An 11,966-nucleotide genomic window follows, 5' to 3' on the forward strand; every position below is an offset into this window, starting at 1 on the left:
ACACAAAGGAACAGAGATAGCTGTGTTTGCTGCAATTTTAGTAAGACTTGCATATAAAATGAGAACCTGGAGTACAGAACTAAAAGCCTGCAAGTGGTGGCCATGTGTCCATATGCAGGATTAGTTAGGAGGACTTTGTGTTTCATGGAGTACGTTCGAGGTGGTTTATGGGCTCGTACCAACCACCAACATACTAAACCCTGTAATGATATATTAGATTATTCTATGTGACTATGTTCAATTTATACAGTTAAACCAATTGAGACTCTAATGGTAGCTAGCAGATATACCTGGGATCTACAGGATAACCTAGATAATAGTGATATAACCTATAGGTTGTGGTTTCTGTCCAACTGTAACATCAGGCCTATCTTTGTAGAGAAATACCTTAAATTATGTTCATGACATACATACTATGACTTTTTAAAACCTTTTTTTTCTTGTTTTTATGACTGCATACTATACTACGACCTTTTAACTACATATTATACAGACTTTCTTTATGAAATTATAACTATGACAATGTTTGACATCCTATATACTAGGACTGTTTTAATTACATTTTTTGACATACTTTACTATGACTTTTGTGATCTTTTTATGACATACTATGACTGGAAATGTGAGTCTTGAAAGGCATAACATTTTAAATGGAAAATGTGTAGGAACCCTGGTTCATGGCACTGGTCCTTGCTGTCGGCGTGCAGAACATCTTCATTTGTGTGGCATCATAATTCCTGATAAAGAGACACATTCCCAAGTGTCTGATGGCATTAAGGAAAAAAGAGAAGTGGGCAGTAGTTGAGCAATGTGTTGCTCATAGCTACATTCACCATCAGGCAAATAGACATTTGGGATTATGTCACATTACAGACATACATATATGATGGCGGACACATTAACTAATGAGTGAATGTTCCACCATTGATGCTGCCTGGAAGTGTCGGGACAAACCCAGAGGCCAGTGCTGTGACACATGTGACACTCTGAATTAACTTTCATGCTCTAATCCTGTGCAGTCTGATGGATACTGGATGTGTTTTGATTACGCTGTCAGCAATATTTATTACTGTCATTGATCTAATTTGCACATTTGATGAGTCATGTAGAGGGATATACTGACTCACATTCACTCAAGTCTCAAGGATTGTAGGAGTCTGTCTCAGCAGATATTCTAAACAAAAACTGTTCATAAAATAAATTACATATTACATTGTTATGTTTACACAATAATGAACTGAGATTGACCAAAAGACTTAACACATAAATAACTAATGTCTTAAACATTTTATTCCAAAACCGATAACATTTTGAAAGAACAATCCAAACAGCTGATTATTCATTGACTAACAAAAGAAAACCCATCATAAGTATATTTAAAGTTTTTTAAAAGGTGAAATGTTGGATGGTTCTGGATGGCTTTGACGATTAAATGCTTTTAGGATCCAGAGATCTCCTGCAGGATTTCTGCAGCCAGAGGAGCCACATCGACATGACACCTGGGGCAGAGAAAACACAAGTTATTCACAGTTGTTAGTTACCTAGTGACATAAAACAAATTCACAAAAATGTGAAAATGATGGGGCAACCCAATTGCATAATGATTCAGAGGCATATCACACCTGAATCATTCTAGACATTAAAGGTGCCACTTGAATTCCTGACTATTTATGAACATCAGGCTTTTGATGTATTCTGAGCGCTGGTACACTGGTAGAAGTGCAGCTGTCTGATTGTAGTTTTATCATCATTTGTTTGTTGTAAAAAGGGTTCACAGTGCTGCCTGACCTACACCAAACAGGTACAAACTTTACAAAAACCAGTAGTCCAAAGGTCTCAGTGACTCAGTGTGCATTCACTGCATGCACCAGCGTCTCTATCAATACTTTGATTGCTGGCCTTCATGTGTGAAAGTCGTAATGTCTTAGATGCATAATTCATCTTCTTTATCTGACTTCATCTCTCTGTGGGACTAATTGTAAATGAAAAGTAACTCTAGGTTTCATTAAATTAGGTGGTTGAGAGTGATTAGGCCTCTTGTCATACCAGCTGAGACGTAGCTGTTGTTTTCAAATTCTGAAGACAAAGGGGGCTTTATTTTCCTTGAAAGTCAATGAATCCACCAAAGACTTCTCCTTCTTCCAACAGCATCACCACTTAAAATAAGCCTTGTGGCTTAATGAACGTGCCTGCCCTATAAATGAGAATGATACTGGGGAGCAGGAACCGGGACGGGGAAGTGAAAGGAATCTAGGTCACTTCTAAGTATGGCAGCCAAGAGCACCGGAGCAGGTGATAATAATAAACTTTATTTATATAGCACCTTTCATAACGTAAAATGCAGATCAAAGGGCTTTGCAAGATGAACAAATCAAGAACACAGGTATTAAAAACAGATATAAAAACCATGAAACAAGTATGAGAACTATAAAATAAATAAAAATTAATGATTTTAGAAAAAGGTGGAATTAAGTAGCAATGGACTGAAAGAATAAAGGGACTGTACTGATGTTTATTTGTCAATGGCCTCGTTGAGTTGCCATTTTTTAATAAGTATCCTATTTATGTTATTGCCGTGGAATAGTTTTTAAGATATAAAATATGAAATGAACACACATCAAATATATTGCCACAATGTACTATAGACGTGTATTCAGGGTTCCTACACATTTCAAAGTTCTATAATGTTTCAGACAATACTCGATATTTGACTTCTTTAGGAACATGAAATACTTCACATTAGAAAAGACCTCTTGTCTCTTGAGGACAGCAAAGCACAAATCAAAGCACCTACTACTTTACATATGTATTTTCTTGATGATACATGCAAGCCATGTATGTGGAAAATAAAAGTTGAAAAAGTAACCCTATAGTACGTAGAAAAAAGTCATAGTTTTGTTATTTTATCCTATTAGACGTTTATGTAATTATATTATTATTATTATTTATTATTTATTATTATAATTATTATAATTAGCATATGATTCCCTAGTTTTGGCCAAAAACGTGTTTTGTGAGGTAGCAGTGACGTCATGTGGATGATTGTGCCAAATTTATGGACAACCTGCAACATATTGCCTCCGGCCTCGGCCGTCACGGAGGCGTAAAAATTCCAAGAATTGTATGTCAAATAAAGTGATAAAAAAGTTTAGTTTTTTTAAGTCATAAAAAAGTCAAAGTATAGTACGTCTTATTACTTTGCTGAAATAAAATACAATATTCTCTGCAAACATACATTTATAATATTGTGGTGAAAACATGGAGTCTGCGGAGACCCTACAGGCTGTAATGTACCTCTCCTCTCTCTCCCTCTTATCTCCCTCCCCCTCTTCCTCTTCCTCCCAGGTGTCTTTGAGGGCAGCCTGACAGCCAGGCCAGCAGAAGCCCACCCCCTTAGTTGATTAAAACCTACATAATTAAGCTAATTAACACAGCTCCCAGAGGCCTCGTAAATCCTTGAAAGTTTGTGAATATTGAAAATATAAATTGGATCCATAAAAGTTTTGGGACAAACTTTAGAGTTTGGTTACTCATTAAATCCCTGCACTTTCACAGTCCTAAATGGACACTCAGCAGCAGCTCGGAGGACAGCGGAAAATGAAATAATTGGTTTAAGATTACAGTGAATGGCTATTACAGAAGCACATTAGCCTCACACCCGGCTTACACCAACACTTGGAGCCACATATGGAGCCGAAGAACTAACAAGAAGGTTCTTCACTCTGTTTTCTTCATCTCAATGGATTCTTCACAGAAAGACAGCAGATTAGTTCATTCTCTCTTTACAACATGGCCCTCAATAACTGACTGGCCAGCTCTCACAACACCGTTTTGGAATCGTCTCTCAGTTGAGGCTGAAGACATAAACAGACCCCTGACATGTTTGTCCTCATGGAAATGCTATTTGACTATACATTTTATAAAAGTGGATCATGTTATAATAATATCTTGAGACAAGACCTGATCTAGGATTTTCTGATATGGTGTCTTATCTTTCAGTAGGTTTGCAGATCCTAGTGGGGAGAACTGCTGACGGCTTCATGTTTGACTGAACGCAGCAATAAACTAAAGATCAGGTTTTTGGGCCTCAAGGCTTTTCTTCAGGATGGAGAACTATGACTCCCCCCCCCCTCCCCCCTCCCCCCCTCCCCCCTCCCCCCCTCCACACTCGCTCAGGCTCCAGGTTTTGAAAAAGCATTCCTCAGGTTGCCATGGTAAAGGCTGAATGACATCATTTGGGTTAGGATCTCAGCCCAGACCTTGCCTCTCCTTCACACTCTTCTTCTTCCGTCTACTCTCTCTGCCCCAACTCCTCTCATCCTCTCAATTAACCCCCCCTCCCCCCTCTCTCTCTCCCTTCCACTCTTCTGCTCTTTCCTCATAACTCCTTTCATCTTCTGCCCTTTCTCCTAAAACCTCTGCTCCCCTCCTCCTACCACTAAACCAGTGGGAGTGTGCCAGTCTCCGCCACTTCAAAGGCTCGAGCTGATCTCTGCTTTCATCTGCCAGAGAGGGAGAGGCGAGAGAGGAGACGAGGAGAGAGGACTGAGAGAAGGAGAGAGAAAGAGAGAAAGAGAGAGGTGAAAAAGAAAGAAAATGAGGGGAGAAGGAAAGAAAATGGAGGGGGGAGAGAGGAGGAGAATTGGGTATAGAGGGTGGCAAAAAGGGAAGAAAAGGGGCGACCGAGGAGAAAAGAGGAGAGGGAGGGAAGAGTAGGAGAGGCCTCTATAGCAGGACAACAATACACCTTTATTATTGATCTGACAGGGTGTGTGTGTGATTGAGAGACAGAGAGAGTTTCTCTATGGAAGGGGGTGAAAGCGACTATTTGTGTGTATTCATTGTGTGTGTATTCATTGTATGTGTGTGTGTGTGTGTGTGTGTGTGTGTGTGTGTGTGTGTGTGTGTGTGTGTGTGTGTGTGTGTGTGTGTGTGTGTGTGTTAGGTCGCTGGTCTCATACATCAAGAGATCAAAGGAAGCATGATCACTACGGTGGTGCATACAGGTGCATACACACACATTTCAGAATTGTTGCCGTCTTTGGTAAATATGAACAAAGCTCATTTTTAGATTTGGTCTGATTCACTGTTTTACAGAGAGGAAATGTAACAGATGTGCATCTGAGATGTCACGGCCTGTACAGCAGATAGCTCGACAAACCTAGTGAAAGTGACCAATTGTTTAATTTAATTATAAATGAGTGCACTAGTTATCTCACGAAATGAGGTAGAAAAATATCTTTCGGCTTTAAGATTGATTTCTCTTTTTCATAAAATATATGTAGAAATGTCTAAAAAGATATATTAAGATATTCACTTCTTTCAAATCTGACTGTTTATGTTTAAATAATAATACATCCTTTTTAATATTTTTCATAAAGTTGCCATGTACAAAAAACCTGATAAATAAAGCAGTTACAGTCTGAGTATGTGCAGGTGTGTTTATTTGTTTGTATTTATTAGCTTGGGTTATTTGCTGTTTGGTTAAAAGTGAGAATAGCATGCAGTAAGACATTAAACAAAGAATCACAGTTGGAGCAGTGTTCCTTGTGCATTTCTTGTGGTTCAGATTGTATTGATCCTGGTTTGAGTTTCCATCATCTTCCCCGTCTCCACACAAACCTCTCACTTCCCAAACTCAAATCTTAGAAGGAAGCTGTTACTTTGTTCACGTGTGTGTGTGGTGCTCTAGGTCATGTTTTCTGCCACTGATATGAGATCTCAAGAGACTCCTAAACAAAGAAGAAGTTTTGTTTTTAATATATGTATATATTTGATCTCTCCGCTCTGAGCCATTAAGCTGACACTGTCCTGCCAGAAGCTTGCTTTGCATCCCTTTCAATTAACAGCTAAGAAGAGGTCAGTTGTGACACGTGAAATGCAGACATGTTCAGACAAGCATAAAAATAATAAGATGAAGGAAAGGTCTGGAGGAGACATATCTAAACCCACAACGTTTTGTTAATGGTATCCTTTGAGGTGTGGTTTCAACACTGATGTAAACACTACTGACAGAAATGAATGACCATATACGGACAAATCTAAAAAGTTTTGTTTTTCTGCAGTTATTAAAGAAAAATGTGTCAATCAATTACTGCAAATGATCTGTTTTATCTGAACGGAATAATGGAAGGAATGTTCGATATTAGATTGATATTTTATATGATTATACAGCAGAAACACACACCTGTTGGACGTAGTTATGTCCTCCAGTAGACTAATTAACTCCGCCCCTTCAGAACATTCCAACCAATCAGATTGCTCTGTGGTCTGCACCTGGAGAAAGAGGGAGAGGAAGAACAGAGGAAGTGAGAAAGACTAAACGTGCGGTCACATTAGTCATCAGTTAAATAGCAGTGGTCCACACTCGACAAAGAATGTGATGACATAGGTCTGACATAGATAAATAAATGCATAGTCAAAGTTGTGAATTAATGCAGCACTTTGTATGACGTTATGTTCCCTGCCCTCGAGGCAGGACTGATATATGATAACATAACTGTCAGTGGTGTTTATCATTCCCATCTAAACAAAGCAATACCAGTCATGATGCTTGGCAAACATATACGATCATTTTCTGTCCTCTTGTTCAAGCTATAGGACAGAATAATCAGAGGAGGAAGAAAAGCAGCTTTAACTATTGTTTCACCAATAATAAGAAAGCAATGATTATGTTTGTACATTTAAAAATGTAATTTTCACATTCTTTGATATCTTTTCAGAGCGCCACTCAAAATCATCCATGGACACACACACACACACACACACACACACACACACACACACACACACACACACACACACACACACACACACACACACACGTTTTACATTAGTGCTTTTTCACATAAATCCTTTTATTTTTCTACAGATTTTCATTTTGATTCTTGCACTCCTCCATGATTCTACTGCTAAACTTGTACACAACTATAGATTAGACTAGCTAAAGCTATTCAGTTTCAGAGTATTCCCGTCTCTTCCCTCACCGAGTTTCCTTCCTACATCATTTGTTTCTTCTCTTTGTCATCGCTGTGTTTTTAGTCTTGTCCCGACATGTCTCCCCACACCTTGATGTCTAGGCTCCACACCCAGCCAGGAACACCTGGTCCGCAGACTGTGTGTGTGTTATTTTTGTGTGCGTGTGTGTTTTGTGTGTGTGTGCGTGCGTGCGTGTGTGTGACATTAAAAAGGGGGCAATAACGGTGTTTAATCTGAGAGCAATGTTAAGTTCTGAGTTAAGTTCTGATTTACTAATATGGTGACAGTTTGTTGTGTCCAGTAAATAATAAAAACTGTGTTTGTCTCTTTAAGTGTTCTTCAAAGTGTGCGTGTTAGTGAATATTTATGTATGTGTGCGTGAGTGTGTGTGTGTCTGCGTGTTGGGTGAACGTGTTCTCTCTGATCTCCGGTGACATCATCACCTCTGTCTCTGTGGCGACACGGCATGGTTGTTGCCTGGCAACAGGGTTGGGGGGGAGAAAAGACACTCCCATCACTCACTTACTTTTCTCACACGCACACGCACACACACACACACACACTTCACACCCTACTTATCATGGTTTCTCAATCCCTGCTCTCCACCACGTCTTCGCCCTCTCCTCCCTCTTCATCTCTATCTGACCAACACCCCGACTCTATGATACTCAAAGTCAGATGAGAGGCACATAGACAGACAGGACTGGAGCACACTGAGTGACCTGTGTAAACACACTTTTCTGCACAATTAAAGGCTGTAAATCATTCAGTGAGCTACAGTCCCTTGTTTTTCCTTGGAAGTTTGCTGTCCTCGAACTGGGAGGCACATGACACAGCTGCAAACAGCTGCAAACAGCTGCAAACAGCTGCAAACAGCTGGGAGACGCGCAGAGAACCCTGCTTCAACAGACAGACATATTGAAACATGTTGCCCCTTAGAAAGACAGCACAGGGCTGTCATAGATATTAACTTCAAACACAAGGCAATGTACCTGATAGTAGAGTTGTACATTTACCAGATCATGTATGAACTAAGCAATATATATATATATACTTTTTATATATATATATATATATATATATATATATATACTTTTTATATATATATACTTTTTATATATATATATATATATATATATATATATATATACACTGTATATATATACTTTATATATATACTGTATATATATTGTCTAGTTCAATATATATATTGAGAGATACATCTCTCAATATATAGAGAGACTATTGAGGAATGATTATTGGTTTTGTCACGTGGCTCTGCCCACTTTGGGCTATCTGAGGGATTCTTGGAATAATTGGACATAATGTGCTTTGACATCTTAGAGACTGCGCTGGTTTATTTTGGCCTCCGGAGATGAGAGAGGAGAAAGCTTCTAGAGTGGGATTAACAAGCAGTGTAAGGAGAAAGACAACATCGACAACAACATGCTATCTGGATTAACAGATCCACGTTTTTCATGTAGTAAGTTAAAGTAAAAAATATTACATACTAAAAAATAACGTCTGCCTGACAAGTTCAAACCATCAGAGACTCCTCCTCACTCTCCAGATTCAAATCATCACTTAAGACTCACCTGTTCAACACTGCCTTCAAACACTGACCGTCTCTTCTGCTTATCCTCCCTTTTTCTCTCTCGTTTGTTCGTTTATATATTTATTTTTGTGTCACTCACTCACAAGCGTCTTTGAGTTACAAGACAAGCGCTATACAAGTCTAATAAATTATTATTATTATCATTATCAAGTTAACATTTTTTAATGGGGTTTAAAGGTTCAATGTGTAATTCTGAGCAACCTGCTCCAAAGACATAGGGGGCAGCGTTTCCCCTCTAAACTGGGTCCATACAACAACATGTTTATATTTTAGTTGCAGTAGTTTGGCATTTTTATTGTATTATAATTTATTCTTTATATTCTGTATTGGATTTACTCCTGTGTAATGTCAATCAGTCTGGGCAAGAATACGCAATATTACACCAAACTGCTGAAACTCTGAGAGCTGGTCCAAATACACAGCCCCAGTCAGCGGCCGAAGAGCCTTGAGCGCAGATAGAACAAGTCACAGCGGGCTGGTGGACCTGTGTAACGGCAGCAACAGGGAGTTTGCATTTCCCCAGTGCTGTGGCTGAACTCGAGCTAACTGCTAACTAAAGCTACGCTGTTTCCCAGGGCTGCCGACAGTTAAACACTACAAAACAGACACGGAACATGGCTGTAATATTTACAAGAGAGTCAGGCAGCTGCACTTCTTCTCCCTCTGTACTGAGGGCAGACTGCAGCTACAGTGACTCACTATCACCTCTAGAGGAACAAGTGGTATCACAGACTGGACGGAGCGACGCTAGTCAGTTAGCATGCTAATGTTAGTAGATATCTCTGCAACACAACACATAGACGTCTTTGACATAACGTCAACACTGTTACCTCTTCACTCTCTGTTGAAAATGTTAGTAAAAACAATTTATGGTTTAAGTTTAAATTCTGCCATATCTTACACATTGAACCTTTAATATGTAAAAGAGGCTTGAGAAAGACATGAATTGTGCATAAATATAAAGGGACTATAAGCACTAAACAAAACGTTTTTTTTCTCTGACAACTTCTCATGAATCCCTTTTCATTTGATTGTGCATTCCCCTTTAAGTCTTTCCAAGTTGTGTGTTGAAGACAAGTATATAAATATTTCACTAATTCATTCTCCCTCTCTCCTTTGCAGTTTCCAAGCTATTAGCGGGATCTTTGATTGAGATTAACAGAGCCCTGAAATCAATGAAAGATAATTAAAAAGCCTTTGTTGAAGGGCAGGCACTTGTCTGTGTGTAGTTGTGTGTGTTTGAGAGTGAATGTGTGAGTCATTGTGTTACTTTGATGGTATATCTGTGAAAAAGTGTGTGTTGTGGTTATTGAATGTCTGTTGCATTTTTTCAAAGGTGCACATTGCTCTCTGGCAACTGATTGGATGATTGATAATGAGATTCAAGAAAATTCAATTTAGCAAACGCTTTTAAGATTTCAGTTATTCTTTAAAGATTTATCTTCTGGATTCCAATATGAAAAAGGAGTATTGCAACACTACACGTAGAGAACTTTACCATTTAAATATTTTATATTAACTAATATGCATCGATTCCAAATGACTAAATGTGCAGAATTGTAGATGGGTATTCTTCAGAGCAAATAAATTAGTTCTGCTCCTACCACTGAGCTGCTCAGTGACTCACCCACTAGCTACGAGGACATGGCTTAAACACTGGCTTTGTCCTCAGCTTGCCTCCCTACACACACACACGCACGCACGCACGCGCACGCGCGCGCACACACACACACACACACACACACACACACAAACACACACACACTACGGAAAATCTGCCAAATTTTCACAATGGTCAGGAATTGTTAAGATCAATTTTCCCTGGACTGCCCTCACCAACCCTGCCTCTCTTTTACTTAGCTGAATTCTGAAAGCTATGGATTAAATTCAGTGACTATATTGTTTAAACATCCAATACCAATATTTTATAAATAACTTATTCCTAAATGATTTGTACCATGACAACTTAAGTATGGTTATCTTTAGGCAACCAACACACTGTTGAAGTTATTAATGTTACCTGCAGCTGCTTTAGTTTACTACATGTAACCACAGGGAGTTAATGTCATTTAGTACATTTAGGGAATAGAAGCTTCACTAAATCTCCACCTGCTTTACAGCAGTGTGCTCTCTTATGAGTCAGCTGTCTTTGGCCTGTACTACAAATCATTTGGACTATCAGACAGAACTGGACAGACACTCGAACATAAGTGTCAGAGTGACAGGCAGATACAAACCAACACTTTTTATGCCTCTCCGTCTTGCTCCCTCTGTCAGTCTAGTTCTGGTTAAACAGCACAGCAGGGCACAGCACAGCAGTGTGTGTGTGTGTGTGTGTGTGTGTGTGTGTGTGTGTGTGTGTGTGTGCGTGTGCGTGTGTGTGTGTGTGTGTGTGTGCACTGAGACTGTCTTCATTACTCCAATATTTTCATTTTGCAGTGGTGGCAGTTAATATTTCAACCCTGAATACAAACCAACACAGGGCCATGATTCTTGAATCATACCGGGATATTCAAACATGTTTCAGTGCTGTGATATGACCAATACTGGCATCTGATAAAATTGTCATACAAGCAATGTTGACATGTGTGTGAACATTTCTATGTGGATGGATATTAGTATATTTGTGTCTGTGTGTGTGTCTGCATGCCTAACTGTGCACTGTACTCACCAGGCGTTTGATGATCCTTAGTGTTGAGCGTTGGATTCGGGGAGTCTCGGTGTGCATGTGTGTGCGCAACACATGTGAAAAGCTTTGCAAACAGGAAGGTGACAGGCAGTCATAACCCTCTCCTCCATACAGCTGGACCAGTAGGGACAGACACTGAATAGCCTCATCCCAGACCTCCTGGTTTTCAGTGGACAGCTACAAGGAGAGAAAATCAGTTAATAAATGGAGCAATTAAATAATTCCATGCACCATGTTCCTATTAAGTTACTGTGGTTACTATGGGCCATGGGCTCTCCTTCTTCTTCTAGGTGTACTTACAGGATATATCATGAATAATATATTTGAAATAGAAATTTGTAGGTCACATCAAGTAAATATCAATTACACAGAAGCATCCCGGATCAATGTTCACTCTACACTGTGTGCATCTGAGCAGGATTACTAATGGTAACTGAGCTCCTTAATAAACACATTACCTTAATGCACTGTCTAAATCATAATACTGGCCATGCAAGCTGACTACTCTTCAGAACTGTATTCTTTTAACATAAGCAAGTTTTGCAGTGGTAATGATTTTAATTAGATTCAGGGATCATATTGACGCTGCTGCTCTTTCTATCACACTAATCTCCCATGGGGCAAAGGGGCTGCGCAGAGGCCGGGGGTGTGTCAGCTGCCCCCTTAACCCTCTCATACACAACC

At 39.4% G+C, this 11,966-nt stretch overlaps 1 protein-coding gene across 3 annotated transcripts in view; it reads right to left on the reverse strand.

Moving 5' to 3' along the window:
* Positions 1 to 1,272: 1,272 nt before the first annotated feature.
* ulk4 (unc-51 like kinase 4) overlaps positions 1,273 to 11,966 on the reverse strand; it is a 73,760-nt gene continuing 63,066 nt past the window's right edge. For all 3 annotated transcript variants that reach the window (XM_029452565.1, XM_029452566.1, XM_029452564.1), the window contains 3 exons: positions 11,265 to 11,459; positions 6,188 to 6,276; positions 1,273 to 1,499 (listed from right to left, as the gene is read on the reverse strand). In XM_029452565.1, coding sequence (XP_029308425.1) covers positions 1,439 to 1,499; positions 6,188 to 6,276; positions 11,265 to 11,459 — 345 coding nt within the window. In that variant the 3' untranslated portion in view covers positions 1,273 to 1,438. The remainder of the gene's footprint in view (positions 1,500 to 6,187; positions 6,277 to 11,264; positions 11,460 to 11,966) is intronic.

Source organism: Cottoperca gobio, chromosome 16 (assembly GCF_900634415.1).
Source record: "Cottoperca gobio chromosome 16, fCotGob3.1, whole genome shotgun sequence".
In the NCBI taxonomy this organism is placed as follows: domain Eukaryota; kingdom Metazoa; phylum Chordata; class Actinopteri; order Perciformes; family Bovichtidae; genus Cottoperca; species Cottoperca gobio.